Genomic DNA, 19538 nt, shown 5'->3' with positions numbered 1-19538 from the left:
AATGCTTATTGTGTGTCGTGCAATTCCTCGTTAGTGTTGTTTATATAAATACTCAAGATTAGTTATTAACATTTTAAAATATGAGGATAATATAAGAAAAAACATTTCTAGTAAAATGAAGATTTGATCTTTTGCTGAAATTAAAGAGCTCTATGAAAATTACAAAGATTAACCGATGGTTTCTTAACTATTCTTAAATTGTGCAACATTTCATACTGATTGTCTCGTTAAAAAGCACATTTTTCTTGATCGATCCTGTTTTTTAATAATTATTTATTCAACATTTTATTATTTGACAGAAGTTCATAATAAATAATCCTTTTTCAATCGTACCACGTACGTAATTGAATGTATCGGCTGTCAGAAACACCGCGAACTTTCCGAACAATTCAATATCTCGCGAGTATAAAATTTGTCCGGCGTAGAGCACAGATTATATACATATAATTAAATTCTCTGTACACTGGAATATCTATATGGATACTGAATTTGTATATCGTAATCAATAGACGTAATGAATTCATTTGCGAGAGTCAACAGCGAAGAATTCACAAAGGATCACGAGAATCCACTGTTATATAAATATGCTTTAGAAATAATATGCTTTATTTGTTACTTGGAAACTCTACTCGCCACGTGTTAAAATCGCCCTGTATAACAATTGGACTATGATATATATATATATATATATATATATATTTGTAGAAATTCTAATTACAATAGATGTAAAATTCTGTACAATGTACATGATACACAAAATTATATAAAATACTCAAGGTATAGCGCTTTCTATAATATTTGACAGGTAAAGCAACTTTCTACCAAGGTTTTACTTTTCTAATTATATTCTGAAAAATATAAATTTGCAAATAAATCCGCAGCTTATTAATCGTATATTCAGACAATAGAATTAAGAAATTGACAAAAAGTGGAACTGATCAATTTGTCTACCAAAAAACTAACGTATGAATCAAACTTAAAAATGTGAATATCATTGGAAACGTAGGAGAATGTAAGGGAATCTACGAAAATTTAGGAGAATACAGAGCAGTGGCAATCGCCATAATATCTCATTCGGTGGTACTAAAGAACAAATCGTTTTCGAGAGGAGTGTCGAAGAAGAAAAAGAAAGGGAGAGAGAAAGAGGAGCTTCCAGCCACACGGAAACCGTGCCCGTAGAAAATGTCGACCATAATGTGCAATCTACCTGCCGAACGTAAATCTGTTCCTCAGCTGCATACACGGTTCTTTCTAATCTTTGCGGGGAGAACCGCACGCCATACCATTGACTCGCCGTCGCCATCGCTGCTGGAAAAGCAGTAAAACAGTCCCTGGCCACCTTCCACGGTGCTCTTATCCTTTCTAGACGTTAACAATGCCCGCTACCACAAGATCGTGCGGTGTATCTATGTACTAAACTACGTACATATGTACAGGGTGTTCTATTTTAATAAGCACACATGGGCGGTCTATGAAATTGACCGAGACACGGAATTTTTCTTCGCAAATTGCTCGATTTACAAAGTAACAACACGATCCTTTAGAAGAGTAGAGTTTTTTGAGTGGCGTCGGAATAGTTGAGTAGGTTTAGAATTAATTCATTGGCGATTCATTATGAATAAGAAACCGTAAAAAGGAACTTTATAGTATAAGTTTCGCGACTTCTCTAATGAGAATCCTAAAAATAATTTTTTGGTCTTATTGTTTTAGGAAACATACGAAACTTCGATAAAAATTTATTGACCGCCAATTAAGTATTTAGTGAAACATGTACATTATAAATTGGAAAACATATTTGTGATTTGTTCCTTTTTATTTATTAATTTTGCAACAAATAAATGTGACGATTAAATTTTTGTGATTGAGATATTGTGCTGGTTTTTACCTTCTTGCAAGAGGACTTCAGCAGTTAAACTTAATATTCCTTTATTTGAGATAAGTGTGAGCATCGCCTTTCGCGACAGCGTAAGTAGTATATCTCGAGCAGTAATCTGCCAAACATATGATATCTAAATAACATGAAGCGTATAATGTTCTACTTTCGTTTTGTGCAATGTTTTATAGCTTAGAAGTTACATTACTAGTAATATGGTAATACTTTTCTATATTGTTACTATACGCTCTCTTTTGTCATAATCAAATAAACTTTTCATTTGAAATTTATAATTAAATAATTCGAATGCATTTGATTGTAAATCGAGCTTTGCTTCGTTAGTCTTTTTTATATCTTTTTTGAGAATAATATCTATAGTATTAAAGCATAAAATGCTTCATTTTCATAAAACAAATTCTATGATTGTAAGAATCAACGAAATATAAAAATCGATATTTTTAAATGTAACTTATCTTCAGACCTAAATTTCAACCTTTAACGCAACAATCTTCTTCTATTCTACCAATGACATCTTTCATAAAGTGTATATTACACATACATATTTTAGTAGATGAAACGTCATAAGATATTAAAGCCTGAATTCGTAAAGATCAATGATTAAAACAAGCCAAATGTTAACATATCAATCAGGTTCCTTATTTGAATTAACACAGCTCTTTGATGGTTCTTCAAATTCACAGAGATCACAAACTATGCAATGTTCAATGGCTCGGTAAAATAAAAGTTCTCAAGTCCTATCAAGCAACTGAACAAGATGTCTCCTGTATGTTCGTTAATTGATTAACCCTTTGAGCGCTATGAAGCCATTTCTGTGCCCGCATACATTCAATAAGCGCTATGAACTCATTTGTGTCTCCGCATATATTCAACGGCCGCTATGAACCTACCTATGAATATTATCTTTACTCCCGTGCTCAGAGATAGAAAGTCAAAGCAGTAGCAAAATACTGTTTATATGTCATTGGAATTTCCTCCCGCAAAACTACGAATTATTTCACGTGATCTAACATACACTCGGAAGAATTATTAACTCTCATTAGTAATTATTATAATAACCTACTTTCCCAATACAGAGTTTTTCTTTTATCAGGCTCTACATCTCATTGCCATGGTACTAAACATTTATGGTTGTACGAAAGTATTACTAAAAATAGTACGAAGCATATAATATGCTTAGACTTAATTAATTGATGCATAAATTCTATTATAAATACAACGTGATGGCAATTTCTTTTGTAGCCACTATACTTGTGAGTCATTGAAATCGATTAGCTGTATACTATACTAAATAATTATCACACCCTGTATATTAGTGCACTTACCTACTACATTCTATAGGTATGTAGAGGGAGTTATCGGTGTCGTGTTACACGTGTGCTCGCGATGCTTGCCGGCCGACTGCGGCAAGTTCCGAAGGGTGGTTCCGAGCCGCGGCCGTCCGTGTAGGCCAACTTGTCGGCTATCTACGACTTTCGAAAGCTCGTTAGCCACGAGCGTGCACGCTTAAACGGCCGCTAAATTGAAATCGATCCTTGCAGCTTTTGGCGTCGATGCCCGAACCCGCCGCGTCTCGAGGATCCGACCGCGAGAACACACTCGTACCGAACCACGTGCCTTGCACCAATGTGCACGCGACAATCTTGTTAAACTCGGGGGAACGCAAGCTCGTTGTTTTCGGGAAGAGGATCGTTACACGTTCGAGAAGGTAGCACGAGGGTCGCTCCAAGATTTCCGCATAAATCCTCTCTACTCAACTTCGACTAAGTTACTCGGCGGTTAAGCGGCCCGATGCTTTTTCTTATGAATAAATTTTGCAGAGTACGTCAAGACGAGGCGTAGGTTTTTTATTAAGCTAATTAGCCATGCAAGACTTGCAAGTTAACGTACAGTGAAACGTTTCGTCTTGTAAAGTTGGAATGTGTTCTACGTACAGTTTACCTTTTAAGCTTTCGTTTGTTCGTTTCTGTAATTGAAAATGTCAGTGAAAATAGAAATATAGAAAGGAAGAAAAGATTGTTTTTGGAAAATAGGTATTTTTGTCCACCGGTAGATAGATACCTTTCTAATTTTATTAGGCATCCAGAATGAAGAGTAATTTATTGACAATGACAAAAAATAAAGCCAGAGAAATTGTTAATGGTATAAAGTACAAAACCACTGGAATAGTCAGGTTATTATTAAAATAAATTGTACAGAGAATACTTGGAATTATTTTTAATGGGATAGGATAGAACTTTCTGTACAGTGGTTAGGGTAAATGAGTTTACTTATATTTTATTAAATTGCTATACCACTTTACGTACAGTCCAGAATAACGTATACTCTGGTTTGTTGCTTCGTTATAAGAGAGATTCTTCCTTAAAATCCATTATGAATATCATTCCTTTCAAATTTTCACTTATTTCATTAATACACCTTGGCGTTAATTTCATTTGGAACATTAATATACTTTATGCTAAATTCATTATTTGGTTTATAGGTACTTAGGCTCCAACCCCTTCAGGTGACTCCCTTTACAACCCTTTATCAAAGTTTACAGATGGATTAATAAATCGTTCCCTCAGTACTTTGCTGGTTCTTTTCCATATTTATCATCTCTATTTTAAATATGAAATTATTTTTAACAATAGCTAAACGTGTCTTTCAAAGATGGCATCTTAAATTGGCATCCTTCAATTTTGATTTTATCTGCTTCATATTGAAATTTTTCTAGTTGTCGACTGTGCGATACTATTTCCAAATAATCGTTCTTAAAAATAGAAATGAACTAGTGACCTTCTCTGCCTATCACAATAATATGAAATATATTATTAAACAGATTAAAAATATGTTTTCTATTATACAGATATATTTTCTTTAAATTTTCTATTCTAAGTAAATTTAAACATTTTATTGCGTTTCAAATCAATAATAAAAGATGTCCGAATATTTTTTTTATTTTTGATATTTTTTTGTTTTTGGAATATTTTTTTTCCTCGAACTGGTTACCTGATTAATTGAACGTGATTTATTTCTAATAATAATGTAGCTTCCAGCTTTAGATTAAATCATCTGTACCTCGAAAGCAAGAAGTATACTTAAATAAAGCTAAAGTCAGCATAAACATTGTTGCTTTTTAATTAAACTTGTATTGCAACCGTCTACGTTCACTTAATTCTATCTCCAACTTCATGCTTTCTACGCTCAGTTTCTAAGTTCTTTTTAACTAGCTAACTCGTTGTTTTCAAGTTACTTCTAAATTTCTCCGACCATTTTCTTACTTCCCAAGGAAGCACGTAACATCACCGTATTTCCAAGTTAAAATTTTTTCCTTTCCAATATAAAGGAACATTATTGTTTTAGACTAAAAAATGCATTAGATCTTCGACCAGTAATAGATATTCTGGTAATGCTGCTTGCAAATCAATGGACACGGAAAAGAATAAATTCGCGATTTACTAAGTTGTCTGCGCCGAAATGATGAGTCAGTGTACGTAAGATCATGCAAATAAAATAATACCGCATGCATAACAGCATTAATGATAGTATGGCGTGTTTAGTAACTCGTGGAACGCTGTGCCTAGATCGCGAATGTAATGCCTTTACATCGGCATGACCGACACGCGAAATGTTTAAAGCTCACGTTATTATGTCATAAGAGCATTTTGTAGTTCTTACTGATCGCGGAAACTATAGGAAATGCGCTTAAATATAAATATGTTTATTTATTCATGCTGGTTGAGCAAAACGATGGATATAAATCGTGAACAATTTGTAAATGTTTCTAGAGTATAGGACATATATTATTACGCAACCAGTTACAAAAGTTTATATACATTTTTTATATACAAATTTTTATATGAAACTTCCATAAGGCTTAAATAAACATCAGTTAGATAAAAGGCAAGTATGTAACGCAGTAATTATAGAGAAATTAAATGACTATCATTTATTGAGGTGTCGAACATAATACCGGTTGAAATAGGTTTAAAACAATTTTGATTAAAAGTTTCTGCATTTCACGTAGTTAAATTGTTCTGCGTCCCATTCGATTTTCGTTAATGTCGATCTATCTACCTGTATACATAGAATGCTTGACTATACAACTAACTACTATAATCTATACTTGTTACATATCAAATACTACTTAAACAAGAAGTATTTATATCATATTAACAATATTTTTATATTAACAGCAAAAGGCAATTCTTTTAAATCAATTATGCAATTAAAAACAACTTAGAATTTCAAATAATTTAGAAAATTTTAATCAAGAGGCTGGTGAACTATTTAGAGCGGGCCAATGTGTCCTAAAAGTTATAGAATTCAACCTGTAAACAATGAACTGAAAAAAACACAGAAAAAATTATTCTTTATTTCGTCCAAGATCTGCTAGTGTGGTCTCTTCAGTAAGGCTCTCACCTAACAGACCTATAACTTAGACACAACGAGAGAAGACAGAGAAAGTGAGTGTTTGAATTATTCATTATTTCAGAAATACACATTTAAAACAGTCAATAAAAATAGTCGAATAGAACGAATATAAAAACATTCACCTCAAAATTGAATATCCACGTAATCAAACTAAGCATTGGTCACAACACTGAAGGTAGACTGTAATCGAAGAAAACTCATATTTGGGGCGTTTTCCCTTTTACGGGAAAAGTACGCCACCGGAACTGTGTGCCTGTAATAAGTGAAAGCAATTGCGCGTAATAACATCTGGCCGGAGGTGCGATTCCATCTAGTAGCACGCGGACCTTGTATAGTATCCGTGGCGAGGCTGAATTATCACGCGAGGCTGTACTATTATGGGGAACATTTAAAAATCAACACCGCCGCGTATAGCTAGAGATTGAAGCGGGTTGATGACATAATACGAGAAATTATTAGGATTATTTATTAAGGCCGGACTGGTGCACATTCGTTGCTTTAATCACACTAATGGTACGTAATGGAGTCGCGAATTCAATGTAATCCTACAGTACATATAGTGGCTCACGAAAGTACTTAAACAGTTGCTATAGAAAACTTTTATGTAATGTGTGACCTGCTCTCGTAAAATGTGCTTAAGGTGTGAAAAAAAATCGATTTCGGCTGTTTCATATTCTTTTACAGGCAAACGTATGCTATTTGCAATAAGACCAATCCCAGTTTCCTAGAATAATTGTTGCTTTCACAATCCGCAATTAAAATTGTGTTACTAATGAAAGTAGACAGTTATTACGTTAATGGTAACGTCTACACATACTCTGATCAATCTTGAATCTACGTAATGAAGCTGGAAACGAAATAAACAAGCCCGTCACAAATCGCATAATTTTAAACGCGTTTATATCGAAAAATTATTTTCTCGCGTTAACTTATTTTTACCAAGACATGTTGCGTCATATATTATATTACATGTATTACTTTACCTACATTATAAAAAAATTTCAAATACATTTTTTTAATGTATTTGAATATAGTTATGTATTAAAAACACTAACCAGACCGAGTGAATTGACCATCGAGCATAGTATTTGTTATAAATCGAAACGCACCAACAATTGTGTTGACCTTGCCGGAAAACTGTCTATTTTTCGGCAGACTGAAATTCACGCGCAACTTATTGTCACCGAAAGGATTACTATCGGTCGTGCACGATCCTCAAATCATACGCACGACTGGCTTCAACGAGACAAAATAGAATGGCGGCGTGCGTGTCGCTGAGTATAATAGGTAGAATGACGAAAAAGGAAATCAGAACAAAAAACAGAAAATAGTGAGAGGGAGAGAGAGAGACGGAGAAAGGAAAAAAGAGGTCGAAAATTCTGTGACACATCGAAGCGCGGGAAAGTTATGTGGAATAGCGAAAACAAATAATCGTTTTCCGTAACAATGCGCACAGCAAGCTGCTTCGTATTTTATTGTTGCTGCCTGCGTGTTTACCCCGGCAATTCGGATTTATCGGCAACAAATGGATTTATGGCCACGACGAGATTTTCAAAGGCCGATCAACAATTGATTCGCGTCTTCTAGTCATATTCCATTCAATGTGGGTCACATGAATTGATTGCGTCACCGATCGAAAATATAACCAAACGAAATTTTATTTCGACGACACGCTTCGGTTGTGGTCGATTTTCGAGATCACGAACGCCCGGATAGTCAAAGAAAAAAGTAAAATTTAGGTACTGTATTTTTTCTACGCTGGTAACACGTTATATTTTATTGGACCAATTTGATTTTGTATGAAAGTAAATTAAAGGATTTTCGAGCACGGTTTTCATGAAAAAAAGAAGATATCGTAGAAAATGTTGCGATACATTTAACAATATGTACAGTGTATTCGTCGAACTTATTTTTCTGTTGTGTTAAATGAATTAAATGAATCGAACGTGTCGAATCATTAAACGTAAGCGGATATTTCGAATTTGTGAAGCTTAAAACACCGAACGCGAGGAATTAAATGGGCGATAACGCGGAAATCCCGAATTTTTGATAAGAATAGCAAATATTGATTTTTATGTGCATATTTGATTTTCTGTTTGAAATTCTAGCTATAAAGTAACAGACAGATTGTGCTGATAGTTTTAAACAATTTTTTGGAATATTCTGCGAAAGGTTCGAATAAATAGGTCAAATTCTTAGCGAGATAGAGAATCTATCGTCTAGAACAGTACAATTTTGCAAAGAGTGCAATCCTAGTTTCGGTAAAAGATATTTCTCAGATGAATTACTTGTATCTTATTTTATTTGAGACATTGATTTCTATTAGTTTGAACTCAATGTTTGATCGTGTGTAGTAAGATATATAAAAGGAAACAAAAATCGATTTTTAGAAATTACATTTTCTAGAGAGGAATACAATTCTTTTTTCATTTTTCTTAAAGAGAGAATTTTGCACGTTGAGTTTCATTGAAATCTTCGAGCAATTGTATAGATGCAACGTGTGAACAAATAAGGGAACGGCGTGACTCGTACGCATTCATGTTTTTCGTTCAAAAATTGCATAAAGGATCTTTCCCTTACGTAGTATATAAAGTGTTACTAAATATCAAGAACTGTACTTAGGAACTGATGTTGCTTCAAAAATCAATTTTCTTCATTTACTATAATTTATTTATTTTTCGAAAACTTGTGTTACAAGTGAATATAATGTTTAATATTTCGTAGAATTTTAATGACTATTAGTATTGCGACGACAGCGTAAATTGTCGTGCGAAGTTCATTAAACCCGGTGAAAAATGAAGTAATATAACGTTCTAACACATTACTTCAAACATGATAGTTGTATGGTACATGATAATTAATAACACGTTATACGAACTTTCACGCTATATATTCTAAACTATGTTACTATGTCATTATTTTATTCACGCGTTCAATATCTTAAAAGTTATTTATGGACAGAATATAGAGCTCGAACGTTAATTTATGTCAGTTCATTTTATTATACGTAAAATTAATAGACTTTCGCTCAATCCTTGTCACGCACATTTTATTTTAATATGTATAGACTCGATTTTCAAAACAAGATACGTACATATCGATGGTCCTAATTTATTAATGAACACGAAGAAAAGTCACTAAATACGAGTAACGAAATGAAATAAAATCTCAAGAATACGTATGGCAAATATGAAAAGAATATTCCTTGCAAGAAAAGAAATTATTTTTTTGATTTATTTACGACTCACCTTGTATATCCGTATCGAGCATCGTCCTTACGGAGATTATAAATGATCGCGTTCGATTCCCTCTGATCCTCTTTTCCACGGACCCCGTTGCACGGCTGGAATGTTTCATTTTCCTCTGCAGTCATTACGATTTCTGACGCGATATACACGAACATAATCAAACATATGCTGCTTTATACGATAGTGCAGCGCCTAATGCCTCGATTACAGCGAGATGAAGCGGCAAAACGACGCAGCATATTCCGTATAAACAACGTCATAAAAGCATTGTGGACGCATGGAAACTTTTTCCAGCTGTAGACAAGGAAAACAGGATGAAGAGAAATACATTTAAAAATGGTAGAAACGATTCTTTACTGTTTAATCACGATAAATAGCACTCATGGTAATTTATAAGAAATAATTATTATAACATTTGGTAAGGCAATATCTTTGATTATTTCGATCGTCTTGGTTACCTTTTTTCTTTACAAAAATTGTATTTTTAACGAAAATTTCAAGAGGATTTTGTTCATAAAAATTATACGACCGAAAGAGCTGTAACGTTTCATTAATAATTCAAGAGATTTCGCGAAAAGGAGCACATACAACAAAATGGTGATTTCAGTACATCATTTTAGGAGTTTTAGCTCTAGTTTTTTCATAGCTACATTTGGATTGGTAAATGTAATAGCCTATAAACTTCGTTTGTTTTATATTTACGAGGTGAAGAAAAAAATGATTTTTAACCTAAATAGATAGTTCTATAAATCTTTTTCTCAAAACCCTCTCAACTTTTGTTTTACTATTAGACAGTTTTTAGAGATTTCGACATCACTTTTATCGTTTTAAAGTGGAATTTCATACTTGTCGGTTCCTATTAGAACAATAGATGTTTAAATAATTTTAATAATCTGTAGTACAACATCGTTTGATGTTACACAAAGGAATGAAGCAGCGATTCTTGTGCCATAAAAAGCATTATAATCATGCGTCACAAGATGCATAGAAAATCCGACTTTCAGTCTGGAGTGTTAAAAGTGTGAAAGGAGAGTGTTTGGACCAAGTGCTCGAGATTATTATGTGAACAAAGGGTATGCGAGTGCGCAAGATTTTGGATGAACACTCCTGAATTGTAGACATTCTAGGAATTACTACGTCGAGCGAAGAAGATTGAGAAGTAGAGAAAGAAAGGGTGTGCATATGCAAGGAGAAATGGTTGGGAAAATGCATGCGTAAGTTCAAAGTTCAATCGAGACCAGAGTTGAGAATGGAGTTTAGGATTACAGTTGGAATTTTTCAGTAAGAGTTTTGCAACCGTTTTACCCAACGGACTAAAAGTTGCATTTTAATCAAGTTATTACTAGATATTACTAGTATTATTAAATCACAATTATTGTTGGACATATTATGAAATGTTACTGATTTATTTAAAATTGATACTAAATTTAGCATTGAATATATGTGCGTATTATTAACGTTTTATGAGTTAAATATCATTATTAAATTATATTATTAAATGAGTTCTGACGTGCAATGAGTTTGAGTTGAAATTTTCATTATTAAATTCTGCAGTTCAACATTTCTACACTAACATTAATAATAATGTTATATATATAATATAAACTTGATATTCATCAAAAATCGATTCTGTCACTATGGCCAATAGACGAAACGAGATAATTCGCGAAGCGATGAGTCGACAGAATAATTTCGATTACGAAATGACCCAGTTGACAAATTAAGCTGGGAAACTTGGCTGGACGAAACTATTCGTCTATTTGGTGTCTCGAATTCTTCGAGATCGGCCGATAATAGTGGCGCGAAAAGCTTCTCGTAAACTTCGATTAAACTTCTCAATGTACGGTGTAATTTATATTCATCAATGCATGAGTAATTCTTAAAGCTTGTTATAATAACTTTCGTCGGTAAAAGTGATGGAAGATAGAGAAAAGTTGGATTCGTGCTGTTGCAGTTTTCAACTTGATAATTAATTACCGCGATACGAAACAACGGGTGATCCCGCAGAAATTGAAGAGAAATTTCGTTACGTATACATGGAGGGATAAGGAAAACAGGAAATTGTACAACTTTATGCTTTTAAATCCTTTCTAAATGGCTGTTACATAAATGGATAAACGGTAACAAGGAGAAGAATTGAGAAGAAGCAACAAAGTTGAGATTAGGATTTATTTTATCATGGTGGTAATAGAATAAAAAATTACTCGACGATGTTCACATCTTTATATCATTATATTTTAAACTCGTCTTAATTGCTTTTAAGGCAATTTCGGTTTCCATGAAGTAATTATTTTGTGACACAATGTACTTTTGCTGCGAATATAATTTCTCAAACATATAAAAATTCCCTCATATTCCTTCATTAAAATTCAATCCTCCGATTCCACTTCTAGATGAAAAAAGAAAAGAAATCTCTAAAAATTCAACAAATTATTTCACAGCACATGTTACACGCAAACCCAACTTAGGACCGCACCAAATCTCATTCTCTAAATCAAATTCTCGCCACATATTCTTTCCCTTCTCAAAACATCCCGTTTACATATTAGGATCATAGTTAGCCCAGCTCGTACTCGATTAAAATATTTCATTCTCGCGTTTCCATGTCACAACAGAAAAATCCGTGACACGGCCTTCCGACGCAATTAACCGGCTTTTAAGACTTCAGCTGATTTAGAACGTGGAAAGGCTGAAGATATAGAGAGGAAAATCTTAAAGCAATTACCGGTTGATGTAATTAGCATGAAAAGTTACTGGCGCGGTTCACAGGAAGACAAAGAGAGAGTTTCTCTGTTCGCTTCTAGCGGACCTGAAGAGGCACTCGTGTCGGCGTGCCTGGTCGCCGGGACGATTGTAAACAGATATTTTTACGATATTTTCTTGGTAGAGTCTCACACAGGTGCGACGCGCATGCGTCATGCTGTTGGCGGCAAAGCGTCGGGACGCTCGTCCTACACCAGCCAGTTGACGTAGCCGCGTCGTCCACGTAACAATATGCTCCCAGTTTTCGCGATCACGGTTCTCTGCATCGCGACATGGGCATCCGCGCTGAACGATCCGCTCTCAGGTAAATCGACCACATCACCTGACCAGCCGATACATTTTTGCATTAAATTCTTTTATCATTATCAGTGAAATTGAACCATTTTTTCGTCATATCTTTCTCTTTGAATTTCTTTTAAAAAAAGTATTTGAGAAAATATTTTGATAACGCGTTGTAATATGGTTAAGTACGTTTACAAGCCAGTTATAAGAGCGCGCAAGTGTTCACGAATGTTTGCAAGCTACTTGAATAGTTAACGGAGACGTGCAATGTATACGAGCGGAAACGCTCGTTAATGTCTGCGAGTGTTCTCGAGGAGTGTTCCTATACATTCGAAGAACGAAATTCGAAGTAAAAGCACGTTTATACGAGAGGAAGAATCTATTGCCTTTTGTTGGTGGATTGAGGGGAGATAGAGGTGAAGAGATCCTTCTTCGCTGACATTTGTCTGATGGCGATGATCAACAGACGCTTGGCGAGAATGTTTGAAAAACATCTTCGAACGTTTATGCGCATTTTGTGCTTTTGATAGAGACTCGGTTGTAGACGTTTGGTATGACAGTTTCTTGGAAAATTGTTATCAGAACCGAAGTTGTTGGATGTGAGATGTGGATTTTTGAAAGATACGTTCTGACGCTTGGTTAGTGTTGCAGTTAACATTCTTAGAAGCTTAATGGCGCGTTGATAATATATTTCACTCGATTCACACATGGTTGATTACCAGTATAGTACTTCGTATGTGTACCTATGCATTTACGACAAGTGTAAGTAGATAAAAACGGACAAGCAGAGGTGTAGATTCAAAAATACATAAAACATCAAGAGTAAAATTTATGTGTGTATTATAACATTTGGAAGATAAAATATACTGTTACTCAAATTTAGTTAGCTTTAACACGAATTTGCATAAACATCCGCGATTTAATTATCAGTGTTGGGGCTCTAAATGCAATGCTAACGAATTGTTAGAATATGTACCACGCAGAAGCCAAATTGACCATCATCTGTAAAATTAGAGGCTAAATTAGATTCTACTAAAATTAAGGTACAGCTAAAAATTGTTCAAAAGTGCAGTTATACGATTTGGCTTCTTAACGTCTCATACCTCTTTAAAAAAAAAAACACAGTTTACATTTAAAAGTCACGATTGTGATAACATACTATAGGATAACCTGAAAAGTTAGCAATTTTTAGAAAATTACTATTGAATTTTTCAAAAAAGTATACTTGTATCCAAAGAATCACCACAGAATAAGACTATTTGTATGAAAAGAATTTCAACAGAATCAATGTGTGTTCTGTGATATAGGCCCACGTGTAAAGCCTCCAATTTTTGAAAAGTTGTCTATTGAATTTTTTCACAATTTTATGGTACCTATAGAACAATGTGTCAGAGTTTTCAATCCTTGGAAAAGTGTCATTGAATTTTTTCATAGTTTTATGATATAGGGCCACGTATCAAAGCGTTCAGTCTTTAGAAACCTGTCATTCAATTCTTTTACAACTGTGCGCTATAGAACCACGTATCAAACCACTTTCAATTTAAAAAAACAAATCTATCATTGACAACTATCTGCACAGAATATTTCGTATATTGCAATATTATAGCGTTTCTGTTGAAATTTCATCAAAAGACCAATCGTAAAGGGACACTACGAACGTTTCCACAAGTCATAACGCAGTTAGGATATTTTAGTGTTTACGTTCGATATAACAGTGTTAAGTTCTGAATGCCAACTTCCAGCGAGCGTGTGCTAAATTTTACGTGTACAGGAGATACGTATCGTTGTGTGTCAAATCGTCTCCATCGTCCATTTGGTCACGATAGAGAGTGTCTTATGAACAATCTCAATACGACGATCGTAAACTGACCGTTTGTAGCTGGTTTGTAATGGTTTGTTACAGTACGTCTAAACGAAGGAGCATAGGAAGACGATGGAGTGAGTGGTTGGTTACTGCTGCTTGTATAATCTATGTGTCACGTTAGTCACAGTATACATATTTTACGAAGTTAATCGCCGACAACAAAGAGTGTTATTTCGTTATGGTCTGTGTTCTATAAACTACCGGTGGATATGTAGAATTTTTTGTAGTAGTGAAAAATGACTTGCGGTATGTTGGTTAAAGAAGGTTCTGAAACTTTTGTGATAGAATGTTCGATGGAGTTAATTTATTCGTAAAGAAATTTAAATGAAATATAAATGGCTAGTGAAAAGAAAATAAAGAAATTATGTAGCAAGTTTTTTAATATAGAATTTTTACAAATTCAATTATTATTTATACAAAATATTTGTAAATAATTACGATATTCAATGGATCTAATTTATTAGTAGAGAAATTGAAATGAAGAAGGTAATGGCTGATAAAAAGGAAGTAAAGGACTATGATAAAATTCTTACAAGATCGTTTGAAGTAATGAAGAACTCTGTGTAAACTTTTAAATGTTTTCAGATGTTTTAAAAGGTTTTTAAATGTAGTTATAATATTCGGTGAAATTAATAAAAAGAAATATTTAAAAATGTAGGATTTTTTCAATTCTCTGTTGAGGAGGATTTTAATATATTTCTAAATGACTATGATCTTTAGTGAACGTGAAAGTGATAATTAATAAAATATGTATGTAACGTTGTCTTCGTATTTTCCGAAACGACGAAAACTTTTGGGATTTTAATTGAATAAAATTTCAAATCTATAAGTATTTGTAACATTTGATGAATTAGCTATAAAAAAAATTGAAACAATTAATAGGAAGAAACTAAAGGAAAAAATACATAAAAATTTTCTAAGCTTTGTAATCGTTCTAACATATATAATTATTTTGTTAGTTTTCGAGTTAGGAATTACACAAAGTGCTTCGGGTATAAAAGATTAATCACGTAGTTATAGAATGCAATTATCCTGCAAGATTTCCTGTTTTCTTATTCTGTACTATTTCCTGGATTTCCTGTAGCATTTGCAAGCATAACATCTCTCGATCTCACTTCCGCAGATGATTAAACATGGGGTTTAATCCTAGTTCCTTCATCGTTCGCATGCAGTTCGTTACGTCTGTGAATCTTTCATTCACATGGAAGACGACATCTTAGTGTCAGTTGTCAGATTTCATGTTAACTCGTTCAGTATCTAACTTGGTTCCGGATATTCAAATTCTAAAGTCTTTCATTTCTTATTTTTACACGTGATTTAATACAAGTCGATCCATTTTCTGACAAAATCTGATTATTATTTATTTAATCTGATTATTATTGATTCTATTCTGATTCTATTTCTGCAAGATATTTTAAAATATGACGAAATGCAATTCATAGGAAACTTAAAATAAAATTATTCTAGCGTTGGTTAGAAAAATTCAATTGTGGAAGGAGCGTTTAAGCACGCTTAATTATTCATAAATGTAAACTACTCTGTTACTTACGTTCACGTGTCTTTAATCATAGATTATTATCTTTGTATTACTATCTAGTAGCACGTTCTCGTGAATTTTATTCAAATGTGTACATCACTCACGTGTTCGAAATCGATAGTTTGACTTATACATCATGCTTTTATTTTACATTTTCAGTTTATTATATTATGAAATCTATATAGGGTGCTTTATAATTGGTGGTGTAATCAAAAAGAGGATGATATCAAATTAACTAACAGTAAAATTTGCATAAACAAAAACTAACATCACTGCAAAATATAAAATAAAATCTTTTTATACCAGGCTTTGTTTTCGAGAAAATTGCTTTTAATTATTTGTCTAATCCATGTCCCGATTTTTATTTATGGAGTCATCTGCAATTAATTAAATTACATTTCCTAGAAAAATTATAAAAGTGGAGCAATTAAAAAGAAAGATTGTTTTAACATTTGGTGAAATAATGCGAAATTTAATATCCTCGAAATTTAATACGAAATGCAGAATTGTGTACTCGACAGAATGGGGAAACATTTTCAATAATTTCTAAAGCAATAAAATTTATCGTGCGTGAATATCTTGTTTCATTGCGCGTTATGCATTAGCCAATATAATAAACACAAACATAAGCACACAGCTATAATACCTTTAGAGAGATTTATTAAATACCATGATTATATATATGCATCAAGTAAATATTTGAACTTGATTTGATGGAAAACAACGTCTTCGGTACAAAAATTTTATTCTATTTTCCATCCTTGCCCTTTTTTTATATAGAACCACTGGCTTCTCGATTATATCGATATTCTCACCAATTGTAGGATGCCACGTATTATTTGATTACGTTAATCGTTTCTGGGCACAGCAATAATATTTACAATTACACTAATCGATATCAAATTTTTCATTTCTTTTCATTAATCTGTTTTTCGTATTTTTCCTACTTATTAATATAGTTCTACTCCATTGTTCCATAAGTTTTATGAATGAAATGAAGTATAAACTGTTATTTACGATCCATACGTATATCATACGATCATACACATATCAGAATACGTGAAGACATTTCATACTCTCATCCTATTTAGGTCCTCGCTTTGAAATCGCTTTAGGTAAAAAATAGATTAATATAGTTTTCATAGAGAAACCGATTTTCAGTCTGACAATCTCTAACTCACAGAGAATTTCTTACCTTTACATTTTTCATGTCGCTTTTTTCGTTTCTCTAGTTTTTCATTCTCGTTAGTATTGAAACACTCACTAACACAGGGAAAATTTCTCAACTTTATTTTATCATGTCGCATCCCCCTAGAAACTGATGAAAGATGACAAACATATACATATAAGTTAATTACATATTTTTATTCTTTAATTTTTAATTTGCATTAACCTCAAGATATTCTCTACCCTATCCCATAAAAAATTGCTTGTCTCTATTTTCTCGCGTGGCATTGTTCATCCCAAAGAAAACCGATGAAGGATGATCGGCTTCGAACAGAGCCAATCCATTCTCGAACGTCACCCTCCTGAAATACGTAAGCGTTTCTGGGGGGAAAAAAAGAAAAACGAACGGCTCGGAGCCGTGACACGCTCGATAGAACTGGAGAGAGCGCGAGAGAGGTGATCGAAATCTTATCGTGACGCTGGATCTCTTTAATCGCCACCCCCGTTTTACTGCTTCGTATATAGTTGCATAAAATGCGCGTCAGTCTTGACTCGCGCACCACGTCGACGCCGCAGGATCGCGTTGTAAATTTAGTTTCCTCATCGATCGTGAAACGATTGTGCCGCGCTCGCTAAATTATCTCTCGTTCTCCAGTTTTGTCGCTCGTATTTCATTTAACGGCCAGGCAATCTAAGGAGAGCCGAATGCTCGATAAACAATCACGTTGATATCTAACTGGAAACAATTCTGCTTTGGAATTGTTTTGAATGAATACGAGACAAATATCGACCCATGATCGATCGTGTTGTTCGATACGTAGCTGCAGATAAGTTCGTGAAATGCTTTATTCGTATTGATGTGGCCGTGTTTAGTAAAATGTTTGTGTGGTACTTAGAAAATTCATTGATACATGTATTTACGCAGACTGTTTTATGGGAAGTTTTCAATTAACGTGATCACGTTTGGTGAAATGTTCATTTGCTTGGTAATATAGGGGCGGAATGTTCATTGATTCGTATATTCATATAGAGATAGCTTCAGGGAGAATTTTATTGGATAAATGTGATCGTATTTAGTAAAATGTTAATTCGAAAATTTAGTTGATTTGTGTAGAGTATCGAATTAATTGCTGAATAATCTAGGTTTTCATATATTATGTTTGTATAACTATAAAGTAGAGTTTGCAAAATTAGAATTGAATATTTCAATAACACAGAGGATGTGGTGCATGTAATAAAAATATGCACAAATTATACCGAGGAAGATGAAGTTAACGACATTGAATGATGTTTGGTGATATATATCTAAATAACAGTCTATGGTAATGGATCCTATATTGTAAAGAGGGAGCATGTTCCAATTTTATTTGTGCACTAATGGTACAATATCCAGTTCCACGAAAACGGGAATTTAACGGTCTATAAATGTAGCCTTGTGAATAGAAACGAATATCGTCGTATTTAACATCCATATGTTGTTTTTAGACAAAAATAAATATTCCTTAGTCATTATTATTTTTATTCAATCAAAAATATTCAATCGCAAATTATTCAAATTCTTATAAGAAGTTAATCGTAAAAGATTCGTGATAAACAAGAATCGTTAAAAAGAGTTAACTCTATTGAAAATATTTAAACAAACTAAAACTTTTATACACACATTATGAGTGTTTTATTAAGTTTCTTCTAGGATTTTGTACTTTTAGAACTGAACTAGGAAACAAGTTTAAGTGACTTCTTTGGATGCATCGACTCTGTCGCGTTTATTAGTTAATTGCTGTTGATGAGCGGTCATCCAACATGCTGTAGCTCTCACGAGTATACAGACTTTCGCTTATACTTCAAATGCTAGAACATCTGCTTTCCAGCTCGTAAATACGAGAGTAGTTGCCAGCGCGATAAATTGCGCTGTCATATTTTAATCAGTCCATTGGGCAACCTACAAAACATAGTTTTAGCTTTTATAGCTACGAGAGGGTGTATAATATAAAATTCATTTAGTAGATTATAATGATCTATAATTTCACAATGCCACTTCGTATAACATCACCCGAAAACATACAGATGGTCACAAACATATTCGGAGACAAGTATAATTTGATTCTGTGCTCTGTATTTTAAGTAAACATAAAAATATATAAAAAATTTGGTGTTCTATATAGCCTCTAGGTAACAAAAGTACAGGAACTTTTTATCAGTCGCATTTTTTAAACGACTGAATGCAACCAGTGTAGAGTAGCTAAATCATATGTCACAAAAATATTCTACAGAGCAATAGTTACTCCAGAACTTGTTGTTAATAATAACAAATATGGTTTGATTAACTAGTGTCATATTCGCTCAGCAAAACATTCTTAATATTTTTGGCTA

General features: G+C 33.4%; 1 protein-coding gene across 3 annotated transcripts in view; it reads left to right on the top strand.

The window, feature by feature from the left end:
- Window positions 1-12535: 12535 nt before the first annotated feature.
- LOC138183593 (lachesin) overlaps window positions 12536-19538 on the top strand; it is a 164145-nt gene continuing 157142 nt past the window's right edge. For all 3 annotated transcript variants that reach the window (XM_069120762.1, XM_069120761.1, XM_069120760.1), the window contains exon 1: window positions 12536-12622. In XM_069120762.1, the coding sequence (XP_068976863.1) occupies window positions 12550-12622 (73 nt within the window). In that variant the 5' untranslated portion in view covers window positions 12536-12549. The remainder of the gene's footprint in view (window positions 12623-19538) is intronic.

Source organism: Bombus flavifrons, chromosome 9 (genome assembly GCF_040668555.2).
Source record: "Bombus flavifrons isolate JBK064 chromosome 9, iyBomFlav1_principal, whole genome shotgun sequence".
Lineage (NCBI taxonomy): Eukaryota > Metazoa > Arthropoda > Insecta > Hymenoptera > Apidae > Bombus > Bombus flavifrons.
Note: the sequence above shows the minus strand (reverse complement) of the source record. Positions and strands in the feature narration are given on the sequence as shown.